Here is an 18918-nt window from a genome sequence, read left to right on the forward strand (position 1 = left end):
TGGTATGAGCTTTCGTGTGCATGCACACTTCTTCAGATACTTCTTCTTCAGTGTATCTGAAGAAGTGTGCACACAAAAGCTCATACCAATAACAAACTTAGTTGGTCTCTAAGGTGCTACTGGAAGGAATTTTTTTTATTTTGTTTCGACTCAAGGACAAGAACAAATAGTGTCGTCGTCGTCGTTCCCCCAAAATAATAATAACTAGCAGTATGTTCAGAGGTTTTGAGTCTTAATCCCAACACACTAATCTTGACTAATCTTTGGATGCAAACTCAGGAAATTTAACAAAGGTTTTATTACTTGTATTTGGTCCATACCAATACAGTTGTAAAATGTAGCTCTCACCTTTACTATCTTGCTCATCATAATGGTCAGCTTGTGGAAAAATAGGCACTGAAAGCCAACATGATCTTTGTGTGAAGAAAAAACTGAATAATAATTGTCTCTGTGGTAGTGAGCCTTAAATAAAACTGAAAATGCAGTCTATTGGATTACTAAAAGGCATCATCATGAAAATTTACCTGGAGACGTGCCATGCTCAAGGCTTCAGCCTTCTGACATCAAAATGAGGATCTTGCCAAAGACTTTGAAATTAATTCCATTTCACTCCCTAAATTCACTAGGAAGAAGTGGTGGTTGTTGTATACCTTCACATACCTTAATATGTCCATCCTCACTCTGTGGTTTTGTTTTAAAAAATGTTAAAACTATCGCTAACACAGAAAAAAGGCTTTAACACAGTATCTGACACATCTTAGAAGAACTGAGTCCCAGACTTTGTGGTTCATAACACATTGAACAATATGAAGCCACCTCATTACTGTCATCAAGGGATTCCTCTCCTGCAGTCATATCCAAAAATGACTTTGTTTAAAAGCCATATTAGTTTACTGCCAGTTTCCAAAACATTTTGACAGTGGAGAAAATGCTGACACATAAAAAACATTTGATGTTCCCATGATCTGCCCTTCAGTCTGTATAGGGCAGTTCTGTTTTGCTTCACTTAGGCAGGTGCCAAACCACTTTTGAGATCAGGCCACTTTCAGAGAAGTGGAGCAAAAGGCAGGGGGCACGGTAATAGTAGTCTTCTTCTAGTTCTAGTCCCAGTTTAAATTTCAGTCATCTTGGAAATTCTTTAAAATTATGGTGTCTGAATTCAGCCAAGTGCACATTCAGTTTTCCATCTTCATCAAAGCATCTCAGTCATAAAACATTGTTCCACTGTTCTGAATTTGGTTGTGAAGATCAGAAACATTTTGTAAGTAGACTGCCAGTTGTGGCGGTTCTGTGATGTGGACAGATATCTATAGAAGAGTACATTAATTCACTTTTTTTTAAAAAAAAAATGTGATGATATAATGCAAGCTTTTTCATAGTCTCTTTGGAAGCTGTTTCTGGGAGTGTCGATAGAGAAAGCAGTGTTCATTCTTTTGTATCTTTCCCCAGGTTTTTTTTTTTCCTCCCCCAAAGTTTGGCTAGTTCCCAAGGTGAAGGCGGTGAGCTCTGGAAATCATTAATCCATGGGATTTGTTCATGGTGTATTAAAATTTCAGAAAGAATTTGCTTTATAAATATGATTTCCTGATTGACTCTGGCAGAAATGAAACCAGAAGAGATGGGACTGTCAATGCAGCCAAAATTCCTTACAGTGGTTTCTGTTGAAACATTATGGGCAGGGAGGAAAAGTCATCTGGGGAAGTGACTGTTGTTGGTTTTGAACCTCTTGTTGAGGTTCTGCAGTGGATTCTTCCAAAAGATTCAGAACTTGCAATGGAAATTGATCGTAGTTTTTAAGGATGTTCTTGTGTTTTCCTTTCCCCCTGTGAATAGGGAGAATCAATATAGCTATTAGAGATTCCTTTCCCAGGATCCATGCCCAGTCCTGCCCACATTTTGACTGTTTGTACCAGGTGTTGGGGCACAAGGGACAGATTGTGATTCTGTTGGTGTTCTGTTTTGACAGTTTATCTGCCTGGCCTGATGGAGACTGTCTCAGATTTGGAGTTGAGGGGCCCCTGGCTTGCTGTCTTGGGAACCTCAATATTCACATCAAGGTTTCCTGGTTTGAGACAATGTAGGATTTTGACTGCCACAAAAGCCATCAGGCTATAACAAAATGTCATTGGCACAACCAAAACTATGTGTTAACCAGGCAGAAATGTGGGTTTGACTGTAGAGGATTTTTTATCAAGTGGTCAGACCACTTCATATTGAGGTTTTGACTTTCAGCACCCATTTTCCTCTTTGGGGGTGGTTAGACCTATTAAGATAGTCTGCTGTCAGAAGCTTATGATGCCTGAAGGATTCCAGATTGCCATGGGGAGTTTATTGTTGCCATGACTGACACTCCTGTAGAAGGTACAAAGGTACTCTTTGGGGTACAAAGAAATCTCTGGTCACCTGCTTTTAATTAGTCTTAGTCTTTAACTGTATTCTTTTTATTCTTACTTTATTGTAGTGTATTTGAGCGATCTTTTTTTCTGATGGAAGTTAGTCAAAGTGAATTTTTTGTTCCTCAATCCAACCTGCATTTTAATAGGGTTAATAAATACTACTAGTTGGCCCAGTGTTCAGCATTGCAGTGAAAATAACCATTTAGTATTGAGCCAACTTCTGTTTATGGTTTTTAAATAAATTCACTCGGTACATTGTGCCAATATTTTCAAATGCACTTTTTACATCATGTTTGGCAGGTTTTATTGTGCTTTAAATGTGTTAAACTGGACATTGAATGAATACCACTAGCTTGGGCAAAGACAGGGATGGCCAGAATATCTCTTGTTAATACAGAAAGGCTGTTTTAGAAAATATTCCCATACCTTGGATAAGCTGTAGAAAGCATTCAGGTTGCACAGAGACTTGCAACCCAGCTCATCAGTCCTGTCCAGCTCTGCCTTTCTGCTTGGCAGGTGCTTTTTGCATCCTCTTAAGATAAGCTCTGCAATTGCGGGAAGCACTGTGACTCTTGCTAAGTGGCCAGCTCAAATTAGATGTGGGAGAAACATAGAGATAAGCACGGTACTTACTGGTGGAGTTAATGCATCCCAAGGGAAAGAAATGAACTCCTCTGTGAGCTTTACTATTCTCCAAGAGGGCAGGATCAGCCCTTTACAAAATAAGCAGTAGTAATCAAATTAGGATGCTTTCAGCAAGTGGCTTATCCATGGATAAAATGATCTTGTTTCCAACTTAATGGGTCCTGTTCCCATAATTTAGATAGTTTATACTAAAGGAAAAGGGGTCAGTATCATCATACAGGACTAACATTATACAGTACAGAGTGGCATCAGAAAGGAACTAGTTCAGCAAGCATTCATATTCAGTTGGATAATGATAATGCTACTATTTCAAAGGATACTGTTAGTTTCCTTTCTACCTAAAGATGACCAGAAGACATGTCTACTGTATTAGAACATGCAGCCTTAACATACATAATCTTTTATAGGTATCTCTGTGGAAAGAATACTGTATTCTCAACCAAACAATGCTTCATCCTAGTTCTACATTCTTGACCTTTGTTTCCCTATTTTAAAAGTGAATTCTAAATTTTATATCAACCCAAGAGGGGCCAACACTGGTCTCAGCCCTAATCTGATGTATGCTTTTGAGAATTTAGAACTGGTAAAAAGAATTATACAACTGTCAAACCCATGATTGTAGAACTTTTCCAGTCAGCCACCCGTTTGTATGAATTTTAGGTGTGCCAAATCATGTTTGAGGTAAATCAGCTGCTTCAAACAAAGGGAAAGGCATGTAATACATTTCTGGAGTGAAGGGTGAAGATTTTTCACTTCCTTCCCTGTCCCATTCAGAGGTCAGGCTCCTTAAAATCCTGTGTCATGCAAAAATTACACATTTGTAACTGGGAAAAGATGGGCCTGGATGATAGGCAAAAACTGATGTGCATAGTGAAGGGATGATAAAGATTCTTGGGATAAGAATGTCTTTTTGAATGCACTCTGTTGTAAACACAAGAAAATAAACATTACCAGACCACACCATATATTGCTTTCAAGTTACCAGTTCCAGCACTCAAGTAAATTGAGAACTGCTGATATAGGGCTTCCATGGGGGCGGGGGTTAAATTACAGGAGCTTTAACAATGGGTGTACAACAAAAAACACTTGCATTTTGCAGCGAACTTTAAAGAAGAATGGTGTTGCTAATGAATTGTTTCTCCTTTGTTCTTATCTTGCTGGGTGGGACATAGTTTTACTTATCAGTTATACTGCAGGCCTGCTAACTTGAGGGGTTTTTGAGAAGTCTTGTAGGATAGCCAATATTACTACTATTGTCTGCAGCCAACCACAAGCATTGTGTCAATGGAAATTTATTTCCTTTCCATATTTTTGCCTATCAAGTCATCCTCAACATCTTTCCAGTCCTGTAGCCCTTACAGTCTTACAGCATTGCCTTTTTAATTTTAAATTCCCTGTAACAGAAGTAATATTCCATGCTGTTTCTTTTTACAGTGCTAAAATGTTAATCCTAATGTGCTATAAACAGGGTTCTACAGTCTTACTGGGGAAGGGATTTTGACACCACTAATCTGTAGCTTTCAGCTCCTCCTATTGCACGACCATTAATCCATTCAAAGAGTGTTGGAAACATAGCAAAGGAGCCAGAACAGTTGTGTATGCAGGACAATGTTGAAAGTAGTCCCAGCACCTGTTTCTGTTGACTGGGAGATTATCACACTTCTTTGTTCATTAGCAGAGTTAGAGGGTATGGTTGGAAAGATACCTTATGCCTGCTGACAAGCAGAAGGTGCAACCACAGATTTTGCCTGGATGTGAACATTTTGACAGCTAAAACTTCACCACAGGGAACCATTGCTGATGCAGGCCTGGTACCTTGTTTTTGTTGTTAGAGATTCTCTTTCTTATTCCTCAGTGTTTAATTGGTTGTAATCAACAGAATGTTCACACTCTCAATTTTCCATTCTCCAATTATTACTTTCAAATCCCTGTGCTCTTTTAGAAGGAAGCACATGATATAATTAAATAAATCTGCAAAACATTTTAAATTAGTATTTAAATGTATAGCAGAGAAACTTTTTTCTTGAAATCTGTTAATTTGCTTAGGGGGGGCCCTTTCAAGTGAAACAAACAGAATTATATGCAACTCTTCTCATGACTGGATTCACACGTTCTCTTCTCATCTCCCCTACCCCACCATGCAATTTTTACGTAGAGAGAATTTGGTTACTCCTCTTAGCTTTCCTCCAGTTTTCTATGTTATAATTAAGTAAATGTCCCATTTGCTTATGTATTTGTCAGATTATGATTGACTTGCATTCTTTTATTTTAGGTAATCCAGCCCCTTTTAGACCTTGATCAGAATCGCAGCAAGTTGAAGTTGTATATTGGACATTTGACAGCCCTGTGCCATGACCGGGACCCCCTGATTCTCCGTGGACTCACTCCGCCTGCTTCCTACCACCAGGATGACAACCGTGCAGCTTGGGAGAAGGAGCTGCAGAAGATGACTCTGGAGCAGGTAAAGCAACAATATGGGGCTATTTAGTTCAGATGATAAAGGGTGTATTAAATTGTACATGATGCAGAGAAAGTGGATAGAAGTACATTTTCTTCTTCTTCCATAGCACCAGAACCTGGGATCATACAGTGAAGCTGAATGTCGGGAGGTTTGGGATGGACACTTGCTCATACAGTGTCCAGTTAGAAAATTAGCTTTCACAAGAAGCCACCAAACTGGACAGCTTTAAAAGGGGGCTTAAACAGATTCATGGAGGATAAGACTACCTGTGGCTACTAGCCATATATAGCCATACCAAGACATAATGTGTCTGAATGCCAGTCACTGGGTAACAGCAGGAGGAGGAGGGGCCTATGGTCCCCCTTGTCTTGTTTCTGGGCTTCCCATAGGTATATTGTTGGTCACTGTGGAAAATGGGATTCTGTAGTCTGATGTAGCAGGACTCCTCTTAAGTTCAGGCTTCCAGCAACCCTGCCATGCCTTCTTCTAGGATAGTATAAACTATGAAATTCAAGTTGGTCATCTCTTTCTCTCCTTCCGATTCTAGTTTTTCTTTTCCAAATGATATTTAATATTTTGTGGCTCCTGATAACTACTGATCACACTCAGTCCTCATTGGGATGTTGGGGGACTGTCACCTTTGAGAGTTTTGTTGGGATTGGAATTATTATTTGTTTTGCACTTCTGCAGAACCTGAGGTTCCTGAAAGTATGTTAATGCTTCTTCTTGGTTCTTAGCTGCGCTCTTTTGGCTCCAATACTGCCAGTATGGGGACACCAAGTCCAGTATGAAGCAGATGAAAGCCTGTCTCTGATTTTTCCTAACACGTTTTGTCTTTTAACGAGACAATAATAACTTCTTATTTCCCTCTTGTTGAAACATTCAGAATCTTTAAATTTTTCAATTTAGAATTCAGACTTCTAGTTGATGTTTGTATTTAAAGAATAGCAGAGCAACAACGGAACAGCAACAATAGCAGTAAAAACTTGACACGTGGAAAATCATCAAGGCTGATTTACCCACTGAATTTTCAAGGTAGAAGTTTCTGCATATCTGAACCAAAGAAAATGTAATGGTTTGATTCAGATGTAACGCTAAGCTATGATTTAATGTTGTATGCATGACCTTTGTAGACTCCTCCTTTCCCTCCTCCAGTGCAGCCCTAAGGAGAAGAGGGGGGAATTTCCCTTCTCTTTTCAGTTAACCACAGTTTAAAGTCCAAATCCTAAACTGGTAAATATTAGCTTATTTATTTAGCCACAGTTTGGATTTGGACATAATGCTAAATTTTGGTTAGAGTTTTTTTAAAATGAAAATAAATGAAAGCTTCCAATCGCCACCTGCTGCACCAGAGGAGGGGAGGGGGCATCTGATAAACATAATTTAGCATTATGTCTGAATGAGACAATCAAATGAAAATAAAAAACACACAGCTTGCTGTCTTCCAAGATGGATACTGGAGATCTCTAGAATCTTGACTATTAAAATGTTACGAGAAAATATCCCCTTGAATTATCTGGAATGAGATTTTGTATTTCTTTGCCTTGATTACACATTAAGTACGTGGGAGGGATTGGTGCTACACATATCGGGGCTGCTTTGAAGATATTTTGCTTGACATGATGTTATGCTTGATTTCACTGCTTGAAATTTACTCTATCTACTAATTTTTTGTAGCTGGTTGACCTGGAGTTGTGCTTGTGTTGTTTAAATGAAGCATAGTTATGCTCCTATATTGCTGTATAGGCTACAATCCAACAGAAATCTAGACATTCTTAAACTCACTGAGATTGGTGGATTTAAGCACACCTAGTTCTGTGTTGTTTGGATTGTGGCCAAAATGGCACAATTTCCTGATGTTTTTATGGATGAATGATTTGGAAAAGGTGGCCATTTGTTTGGGTCTTGAAGTATGGACATAAGTCCTAAACTTAGCCACACACATAATGTACTTTGCTGCTAGAAATGTCATACTTTGATTTTTCTTTCTTCCTCCTCCTGATAATTGCTAGGCAACTAAGTATTTAGCTCACCAGGGAGCATAGATCTGATTTTTAAATTTCCTTTAGCAAGTTACAAACATGAAAGTCAATTTCACCCCCACATTCTTTTTACTTTAACTCATTACCTTGAAGCTCCTGACCTGGTTTGGTACCTCTTCAGAGTTACTGTTTACACAAAGCTCTCATTATTCTAGCCCCTCATTTTGCTTACTAAAACAGCTGGAGTAGATTAAGTGCCTAGCCAAGAGTGCAAATGCACTGAAGTATTTGTCGTGTGTGTTTCTGTATTGCTCACATTGGAACAGACATATATAAATAGATGTTTTACTTGTATACTTGGAAATAACATTTTATGTGCCCTCTTTCACATCATAATCATTGCCCAGTTTTCACTCTTCTCAGGCAAAGCACTTGTTTAATTCTGTTAATTCTTCCATTACTTATATCGTACAGCAAAATCTCTGTCCCATAGTATCTCCAGCCTTTCTACTAATACTCATTTCTATCCCAAACATTGACCCCTCTTCTTTGTGTAGTCATTCAATTTATCATCCTTTCCCTTGTCAGCCTGTGCAGTAGTACCTTTCATCAGTTCTTGCTGCTATCTTCATCAAAATTGAATTCCTTATCTAATTTTCTTCCACTCGGCCTCACTGGCTTTGTTTGCAACGAGATGAAATGCTTAAATCATTGTATCCAAATTAACCTGTTGTACATTTTACTGAAATTAAATTATTGTACCAAAGGAAATTTAACTAAGTCTTTTTCATCCGTGAGCTTGAGACTTTTTCTTTCATGATTCACACTATTATATGCAAACCGGGAATATATCCAGTACTCGTGTACCACCAAAAAGGCATAAACTACTGGACATTAATTCTCTACCAACAGCAATAATCTGGTTTCTATAGCCTGGTGTGTTTTTGTTTCTCTCTCCCTCCCTCTCCCTTTCTCTCTCTTACACACACACATATCTTTCCTGGTTTTCATCTTTTCTGATGTTTGAACTTTTCTCCTTGCACTTTTAACTTTAAAACAATTTTCAAAAAAAAGAGGGGGAAAGCACTTCAGCAGCCAAGTTCCAAAAGGCCAATAGAAGCAAGTCCAATAATTTGAAGGAAGAAAAGGTCTCTGAAGATAAATGTGTCTGAAATACAATCCCATGCATGAAGTGGATTTCGGATTTGTTTCTGTCTTCACTTATTGATTTGAAATAGTCCATGCTGTCCTCTATTGAATCCCTGAGGCAAAAAGATCCCCCCATCAAATTGCACCCACAGCTGATTCCTTCTTACTTTAAAAAAAAAACAAACCAACTGTAATCAGCTGTCAGCACCCATGTGACAAAACATTGGGCTGAGAGGGAGTATTATCCTGTAAATTCCCCTGGATCTCTCAGAAGTTTTGTTTGTTTGTTACCACTTATAAACCACTTAATATTTCAAAAAATTGCAAGTGTTGCACTATCTAGAAACCAAGCATTATATCATTAAACAAAAACACAATCTACCACCATCCTACCATGGTTTCCTCATGACTTGGGCTTCAGTAATAGTTACGTTCTCAAATAGTTGAACTTCGTCACTGAGGGGAAATCATCGTAGGGAGAATTGTGATTTTGCATGATTTTGTTTAGGAAACGGGAACTGCTTCTCATTAAATGTTGACAAATGTTCAGACATGGGTATGATTCATAGACACAACGGTTTCTTCAAAAAGTAATTACAATATTCACATCTGTCTCTAAGGAAATACCTCTGTATAGCAAGACTCCCAATCCATCTCTGGGTTTTGAGTCTCTCCTCAAAGGTAACAGTAATATGTTATAGAGCTTGACCTTATATTTTCATGCCTCCTCAGACATAGATGTGGCTCATAAGGATATTCCCCTCACATCATGGTTACATTTCTAGGGAGGGACAGATCTTTCCCTGTTCACTAATGCTTCTGTGTGTGACTTTTGCCCCATATCCCATTCTTCCTGTCTTCAGATTTCTCATGGAGAATTTATATAATTAATTTCTGAAACAGCACATGCACAGGTTTCCTCTTAGTGCAGATTTCTATTGATTCAGATTAGTCTTCCACCCCATTCAGTTTGCCTTTGAATGCTATATTACATTTGTACACTTACAGGAGATCATTTTTCTCTTTAAGTATATATTACCAAGTTGCCCAAATGTTTTCTTCCCGTTGTAGCAGCAGTAAGCAGTGAGTTCAGGATTGGTTGCTTTTCTTCCTAGGAGGGGGGAATGGGGGAGGTATTGATGGTGGATCGTCGCTGCTGGTCTTAAATGCTTACATGGCTTATATTCATGTAAAAGTCTCCAATGCTTTTTGCTCAAAAAGGGGGGTGGGGGAGCTGTCTGACCTGTGTGATAACGTTGCTGTAATTATTAAGATACATTAATAAATTGCACAATCATGGGGGAGGTGCAGTGGGTAATTAGCTTGTCACCATTAATTCATCTGGCTTCCATCTCTTAGATGCTATTTTGTGCTTGTCTTTGGTTGGAGGATCTCTGCATTCTAGCATTAAAAAGTAGATCCCACAATCCTGAAGTCAGTCCACTCTGCTTTAAAGTACACAGTACTTGCATACCAATTTATAATAAAATGCATACCATGCTTGTGGAAGATAAGAGAGATATTGGGGGTTGAGATCAGAAATTGTTTGCAGGATTTTAAATGGCCAGCCGCAGGATAGCCTGTTTATGTATATAATAGATGTAAATGTATGATAATTGTTTTAATTCTATTAATATTTAATTTTTTTAATTACTGTCCCCCCCCTGTGTTTTTAGCTGTTTTTGTTTTATTTGTAAGCTGCCTTACAAATAAGGGAGGGGAATTAGTGGAGTATAAATAAATATATAATATATTATTTTTAAAATATGCACTGAGCCTTAGGAAACAGCAGTATTGGTTTAGGGGGAGCCCCTTTGGCTACTTTTAGTTAAGATGCATTACAATTAAGGATTATGCTGACCATTTTTTGACTTCTTTTGAAATATGGGTTTAGAGAAGAATGCCGCTTAATCTGTTGAAGATACCTTGGGTTAATCTGTTGAAGATACCTTGGGTGCACAGAGTGCCACCGTCCTATGCAGTATCAAGATGTCACATAGATCACAGCTATGCTGCTTGCTTGAAACAATGTGGTTTCTTTTTTGCTGTGATATACGCTAAGAACCTGTCAGCACCTATACTCTCAACTATCTCTTGTCCTTGGTCATTTCCACAAACCAGCATACGTGGAATTCTCATCATAGCTTGGAGTGGGGAAGGAAACCGGGGCTCTCAGTCATGTCTCCCCAGTCTATTGGTAGACTCAGGTGGAATCTAGACACAAATAAAAAATGCTGTGAAAATGCTTTTTTCAAAAAACATTTTGAAAAATATATCAAATTTGCCATAAGCTCACCATCACCATTTAGTTCACTTTTGTATAATGCACTTAAAACACACTTAAAACATTTGCAGCTATATAGCTGAGTCCTCTGTAGATTTACACATGCAAACATCTCATCATTCTTCCCTCAAATGTTGAAAGCTACCTTTTTGTTCTCTTTACTTGCATCTTATCTAGCACACATTTGGAATCTGACATGGCAATTTTCTTTCTGGCAGGATTGCTTGTATTGAATTAAAATTGCAGAGTGAGGTTAACTACTACCTTTTAAAAATAAATAGCCTGGGAGATGGTAGTGGCCATACAGTAATGTGGTAGGAACTAGGACCCAAGGATGTTTTATGAAGATAACTTTTTGTGGGCAATATGTTAAGAACTTTTCCCTTTATACATTGGGGTTTTTTCCCCCTTTTAATCCTCCTCTCCATCCCTCTACACCTCTCCAATTTTCTTTTGCTTCATAATTTATCATCAAGGTCTACTCAGACATGCAAAGGGATGATGAAAACTAGGTGGTTTTTTTGTAGTGCTGTAAATCAGCTTGTGGACCTTACTGTGGAAAGGTACGGTAAAAAGGAGGGGATGCTTGTTTATGCATTAATAGATGTCTTTTCAAATGTTCTAAAACATTCCATCCAAGGTGCCCCTACAGGTGCAATTGCTCCAAGCAAAAAAAATGTTATTCAGCAACTATGCCATCCATTTTTTTATCTCCTGTGTGCTTGCATGTATCTTCACTGGAAAGCAACACCTGTCAATATGGTTGCCCCAGGCCAGGCATTATATTTTGCGTGTGGTTGTGTCTATAGGGATCCCCTGTTTGGTGTACATTTGGAGGACAGACTAAGGACTAATTGCTGGTGTGACATTTTAAGACACAAACATGTGTTTACTTAATTTTGTCCTTTTTCTTTTCTTTTTTGCAGCTTCACAATGAGCTGGAAAAAGGTGAGAGGGACAGTGCAGAGCTACAAGAGTTTGCCAATGCCATTCTACAGCAGATAGCCGATCACTGCCCTGACATCCTGGAGCAAGTTGTCAATGCACTTGAAGAGTCATCATGACCGAAGCCAGTGCTAGCCCCCTAGCAGCAGCATGCCTGGGGGCCAAGCCCGGTCAGTCCAAGGAGTCATGAGGATGCAGAAGTGTGTGAAAGTGGGGAGGGGGAGAAAACAGAAACTTTTGGTGCACCTTTTTATAAAAAGAAACAAATGAACCTATCTCCGCTCTTCCAGTTTATAGATACTGATTCATGTCTGCATTCATCCTCTCACTGCCTTTCTTCTTTGGAATATGCCTCCCAGTTACTTTTCCTGTTGGCTTTGGGATACGTCTGCTCAGAAATTTACTGAGTTCAGTAAGCATGGAAGTGGCAATATATTGGACACAGGTAGTTCTGGTGATCCTTGAAGTGGTGGCAGGAGAACACTTGCCTTGATTTTATTTTTTTCAGTTAGTAGAAATCTTTGGCCTACCTTCCTTTATGGGGGAAGTTGAGTGTGTTCTGATAGTGGCCCACAGTTGGCCAGCATTGATTTAGCTAGCCTATGTCTGCACAGGAGTTTTATCCTAAAAGCGGAAGCTGTTACAAGGAGATTGTGGGTGGTGAGGAGAATCCCTTGTTCTCTTTGGTAACTTCAATTGAGTAAAAATGGGAAACATGCTTTCTCTGGTTTTCTGCCTATTGTAAGCCTTGTTTTTGTTTACCAAAATAGCTATGAAATGCATGTGGCTGTTGGGGAAGGGTCCTCTTACCTGAAAACCTGGAGAGCCACTGCCAGTCAACACTACTAAGCTAGATGGCAGCTTCCTGTGTTTTCTTTAGCCAAGTTTCTTGCTCTTCTGGCAAATTTTAATACCTTTTCTACATAGCTTTGCATTCTCATGTGAAGGGTGCTCTCTTTATGCATTACTTCTCATTTTATCTATTTCTGATTTCTTAGGGGTTTACTTTATAAGCTATGCCCAGCTCCAAGAGTACTAGATATGGTCGCCCCTACCACTGTATCTTCTATAACACTCACCAAAGATTGAGTAAACCCAAAATAGTTTCTCTAAATGGCATCCTCTTAATGTATCCAAATTCACAGGCGCATAAATAGGAATCTGGCTATTCACTTGTTTTGCACTAATTGTGAAAATACAGTTTTAATCCAGGCAACATTTTATGCATAGTGTCATTCTTCAGGCATTCACAAGAACAGAATTCTGGTGTCAGGTTATTTCTTCCTGAGAGGAACTGTTTTTGATGTTTGTTCTTGCAGATTTCAGGATTAATAGAACCTTTTGGAGCAAACATAGAAGAAAGAGTTAGGATTCTGAACTTAAAGAAATAAGAGAAAAGATCACTGTTCCTTACAAAGCTTTCCTAACTCGTTTACCTCTGTAATGATTGCCCGAATCACCATGCTTGGCTTTTCCAGCTTAAGCAATTTACACATGGATAGGCCCATGCATTCAAAGTTTAGAAAGCAGACACTCTCTCAAAGCCTTTTTCTTTTCCCCTTCAACAGTATCCCCACTCCACCAGTGCAACTTTCCAGTTTGGCAACCCAGACCCTAAGACATTATTTTCTATATAGCAAGTAATAATTTTCTATAAAGTTACTGTTCAGTCAGTACCATCTTCAACCCATGGACATTGAACAGTCCCAATATCCCCAATCAGGAGCCTCTCTGACTGAATCAGGAGTCCTGTAGGCACTATATGAATCCTTTATTACTACTTTTTATACACATAGTTTCTGCCTTCGAAAATGAAAGGATTCAGTCACTTCTTCAAGATGCTCTATTTCTTCCTTTCATTCTCATGCAGGAGAAGGAACCTGGGGATACCTCAGAAAGGAGATATAGTATGAATAAGATTGGTTTGGAATGGCAAACAGTGTTTCTCATGTCGATTTTCTGATGAGGAATTCACATTGCTATCTTAGCACCTTCAGGACTTTGGAGATCCAGAATGGTAGTTTTAGAGCTGATGGCATTAATAGCCTGAGGCTGATGCTTTTTCTCAGAAAGGCGGGCGGGGGAGAGACTTGAATGTTCTCAAGGTTGAAATTGCCTTTACCGGAAGGCATGTAGACAGTGACTGTACATACCATTGAGCCATGCCTCATACCAGAACCGCGCCTTTGGCCCCATTGTTTTGAGTCAGCACATTTTGATAGGAGCTGTTGTTTTGAAATCTCCCTTATAGCCTTTTCTTCTTCATCCCTAATTACTCACTGTAGGGATTTAATGCTGCCTGTAAAACCATCTCAGCCTTCAGGCCTAACATCTTCCCACCACCACCACTCCCAGGCTATCCTATTAAGTTATATGGCCGCGTCTCCAGCTGCCCTTGTTCCCTGCTGTAAAACAATCCACTCTCTCTGTGGGGGAAGCTATGGAATTTTCCTTATCAGCGGTTGAAATGACTTCTGCTTGTAAACCTCTTACTCAGATGCTCTTTGATAGTGGCTTTGGGGGCAGGGGTGTTGCTGAAATTTCGGGAGTGGAGATGGAGATAGTTGCTTGTGGTTGATACTTCATCCCCATGTGCTTCTGGCACTGTGCATAAATCGCATAAATTGCAGGTCTCCATGCTAGTATTTTTGGAGCCTTTAACTCAGCTGCCACCATGTGGCTGTGCTACTACAGACACAGGAGCTGCTTAAGCAGAGAGATGCTATTCCCAAGGCAGTGTGTACAGGGCCCACCAAACTGAAATTGGGATAAAGCCCATTGTTTACACTCCACTCTACTCACAGCATGTGCTCCAGGGGAGGAGGGGATTTGTGAAACAGAGCCAGTTCCCACACTGGCCATTTGGTTTCTGTCACCCAGCAGCACACCTGCTGTTTGAACCCCTCCCTCTCCAAGCCCAAGTCTGGAGTATGCATCTCTTTCAACTCCTGTCTTATCCCACCACCAAGCACACAACTTTCCCACCCCATTCCATGAGCTCAGAGTCCTGTCACCCTAATGCCTGATCTAAGCTCCCAGTAAAAAAAATGATCTAATCCCTCAGTAAAGTACCGAGAGAGAGAAAGAGAGAGAACAAACAAGATCTTATCTTGGAACAATGACCTGACTTTATCAGCAGTGTGCCATTGCAGATAATCTCCTTGATGCCATTTGGATAGAGGTCCTGTCTCTCTGCATTTCTCTAGGAACTGTGGAGCCTTAAATGCAAGGTGTTGGCCATGAATTGTTGTTGAACCTGGCCTGCTTCAACTTGCTTCCTTTAACAGAAGAGTGCAAGATAGTTGACTGCCTTGTGGATCTGGTTAACATTGTTAACGTTTTATGAGATACAAAATGCACAGATCCAAAAGGGTTATATGTGGCAATCTGACTGCCACTACACTATCACAGCTCTGAAAGATTTTTGTATCTACCATATCTGAAATGAGTGAGATCTACCACTTGTTTCCAGAAAATACAGCTCTGGACAGTTGTGCTAGAAACGTATCCTCACCTTCCTTGTTCTTCAGTCCAGCTTTCAGAAATAGCCTCTTATCAGGAGATTCTAAAATCTCTTGTTTTACACTAACAATGGCCATATACTTTTGTTGCCGGGTTATAACAAGGCTTGGTTGTACTTAAGGAATGTGGTGTTGCTTTTTCAAGCTATAAAGATGCTAATATGTAAAAGGTGGTTATAAACTTCAGGAACCCCCTATAGAGGGAGTAGTGGAGCAGTTTGTCTTAAATTTGGTGCAGTTATTAAAACTCCCTGGACAATCCAGGTAATTTCTTGACATCCTAATTGGACTGCTTAATGCTCCCAAGGAATCCAGATTCTGCTTCCAATCCTATCAAATCCAGGTGTTTAAAAATAATAAAATAAATGGCACTTCAGACTCTGAATTGTACAGTGACACTAGCTACTAATGTTCAAAGAACTAATAAGAGACACTTCTTAGTGAAATGTCTTTTTCATATTTGGGGTCTGCTATGATGATTGCCTTTTGATATTGCTTTCACTTAAAAAAAATGCCAAACTCTAAAAATCCAAAACCGAACGAAATGGTTAGAGTGTGTGCTATCATATACCCGTGTATTTGGGTCTTCTCAGTGTATTTTAGAAGATCACTGTGAAATATGTAGTATGGGAGTTTTAGGCATCTGTTTTTCTCTATTCTAACATTCAGGGAGCATTCTGTTTTGGAAAATTCTTATATCTGAAACACTAAGTTAATGGAACACTGATTTCCTCCTATCTCACACCTCTGTGCTAGCAACCTAGCATGGGTTTGTGGAGTGACCTGAGTAAAAATGTCAAAACAGTTGGAGCTAGAAGGTGCTACTTCAGAGAACTAAGCAGTAATAGTCATGGAAAACAGGAAGTTCTTGATTTAATAACACTGCCCCTAGTGGTGGGAGTGGAATTGGGAAGTCAGGCAATTGGTGGCTGAAAGCTGCCAGAATTGACAAGACAAAACTCTTCTCATGCCAATCACTCAGTCTTGTCAGTGCAGCAGGTGCTGTTTTTATAATACAATGTTTTTTAACTTTTTTCCATTTGTAGAGGAAAGCCGTTATCCTTCTGAACAAAATGGCTGTGTCTGTTGACCTTTTTTAAAAAAGAAAATAAAAGCATTTCCAAACTTTTTAGTGTCAAAAGCGTAAACATAAGAATACTGACTTTTTTCAGTGTGTGTGGCGAGTGCTGTAACCCTGTCATCATTGGTATTTCCCCTTTCCTTTTTCAGGGGTATATTTTTTATTTTTTATTTTCCTGTTTTGTTCTCTGCTTGTCAATTATTGTCTGTGTGGTCCTCTGGCTGGGACAATTACCGACAATGTGTGTCTGTTGTCCAGTTTTAAATAATAAAAAAAGAAGTAGAAATGAAAAAAGTTGTGTATTAAAAATATAAAAAATTAAATGTATCATCCAAAGGAATTCAAAATATGAAAAGGCAAAGTTCTGGACAACTCCTCCCAGTTTTATAAGGAAATGGATTTTTTAGGATCAAGGTACCTTTCAATTGCCTTTGACAGACCAAGGAAGACCAAACCAGTGTGGCCTTCTTAGCAATGTTATTAACTCCTGATTTTATCCCTCTCCCAATACTGTAATGTATGGATGACCTTTCAAAAACAGGAAGGGGCAGCATTAGAAACTACTTTTTCCATTGATATCTCTGGGGCTTTAATACTGCAAATTTAAATAGAAGGGATGCATTGCAGCATTTTTGCACACTCTTTTAGTCTCTATTTTTTACACACAAACTACTTAGTATTTCTTAATGCACCTTCATTTATGTCAGTCCCAGTTTATTTGTGTGTGGTTATTTTGTATGTACCCACTTTTGACAATGTGCATTCAGAATCTTACAACAAAGGGCTTGCCATTCTTTTCTGCACCAGTGGGATGGAAACTTTTGAATTTACTTTTAAAGGGTATGGCCAACATAAATCTGCATATCATAAATACTGTTGCTACTAGCCATATCTTAATTTATTTTACATGAATGTACCTTTTTTAAAAATCCTGGTAAATTTGGGGGATATCAGTAACCCTTTCAGTTTGAGGTTACCAATGTTCCTGTGCTGCTGTCTATTTAATTCATTGTCCATTGCTGCAGCAGAAGTAAAAGTTGAGAATGCTGGGATACATTTTTGTTAATATGGGATATAATTATTAAGCCAAGCTTAATTGATATTCTTCCTTTAATTTGTTTTTTAGCCATCTTTCATGGCTAAATCATTTCTCTCAATCATTTCACCTGGTAAATCTGGGTTTCCCAAACCTGGGTCTCCAGTTGTTTTTGAACTACAACTCTCATAATCCCTAGCTAGCAGGACCAGTGGTCAGGGATGATGGAAAATGTAGTCCAGAAACAGCTGGAAGCCAAAGTTTGGGAAACCCTGCTGAGTGAACCCAGGATTTGGCTTAATACTGGTTTCAGTGGGCACCTCCTAAATACAAATAGTTCACAGGTGTTGCTTTGCTCAGCTAGTCTTCTGTCCTTCAGTGATATTTGGTATGCTAGATCTAAGCATATTTATGCATATCAAAAGTTCGTGTTCTTCTTTAGGTTCCATGTAAGTAAATGGAGTTGTATCCAGAAGACGCTATTATCAACTGGCATGACTTAAAGCTGATGCAACATCATGTTCATTCATCCCTGCCAGGACAGTATTGCTACTTCCCTCTCATTTACCTCATGCTGAATTTAGATCACCAGGATCCGTTTTAACAAATTTTTCGTGAAGGCAGCACAGCGGGCTGTCAAAGGGAGTGAAAAATTGTAGGATGTCCCCAACACACACACAACCCTCTCACGCATACACTACAGAAAGTGATCTTTTACTACTTGGAAAGTGATGTGTTGCACTTTAACAGAGGAGGAGATGAGCTTTGCATATATAGTCTGGCATACTTTGAGTTCCTTCTGGAAGGAGCAGCAGCGGGAGATAATAGATGTCTGTGATGCAAGTGCGCACGCTGCCTTCAACTTGTATGTGTTTTATTGATGGAGTCATGTTACTGACAGGATAATGAATTGCAAAGAAATTGTGTTATATATTCAACTTTGCCTTGATAATATAAACACTTTTGTTCAGTTTTTTTTCTTTCCTTTTTTTTTATTCACAAACTAAGTTCATGAGGAAATTATAAAATTATTTAAAAATGGTGCTGCCTGCTTGTTGTTTTTAATTGTCTTTTAACCTTCCTCTTGCCACACTTCCTTCCGTACCCTCATGTGTAGTTACTACACTGACTCCAAAGCATAAGATCATAAGAAGAGCCTGCTGGATATGTAGCCCAGTATCCTGTTCTCACAGCGGTCAGCCGGATACCAATCGAAGCCCGCATTCAGGACATGAACACAACAGCACTCTCCTTCTGATGCCCAGCAACTGGTGTGCAGAGGCATATTGCCTCCAGCAGTGGAGATAGAGCATAGTTGTCACAGGTAGTAGCTGTTGATAACCTTATTGGTTAAATTGTCTTGTCTAATCCAAGGGTGTGTTGTGTTTCTATGGAACTGTCAGAGGAGGGAATTGCAG

General features: G+C 39.2%; 1 protein-coding gene across 25 annotated transcripts in view; it reads left to right on the forward strand.

Moving 5' to 3' along the window:
- Positions 1-18541, forward strand: part of ERC1 (ELKS/RAB6-interacting/CAST family member 1) — a 161255-nt gene extending 142714 nt beyond the window's left edge. For 22 of the 25 annotated variants that reach the window (XR_014538671.1, XR_014538672.1, XM_083572250.1 and 19 more), the window contains 2 exons: positions 5314-5502; positions 11844-18541. Coding sequence is in view for 20 of the 25 variants with exons in the window: in XM_083572250.1 (XP_083428376.1) it covers positions 5314-5502; positions 11844-11981 (327 nt within the window). In the remaining 5 variants the exon portion in view is untranslated. Of the gene's footprint in view, positions 1-5313; positions 5503-11843 lie in introns of those variants that run through there. The other 3 variants (XM_083572251.1, XM_083572253.1, XM_083572254.1) reach the window with 1 other exon arrangement.
- Positions 18542-18918: the final 377 nt, after the last annotated feature.

Source organism: Podarcis filfolensis (genome assembly GCF_964270895.1).
Source record: "Podarcis filfolensis genome assembly, chromosome: 10".
NCBI classification, from domain to species: Eukaryota; Metazoa; Chordata; class Lepidosauria; order Squamata; family Lacertidae; genus Podarcis; species Podarcis filfolensis.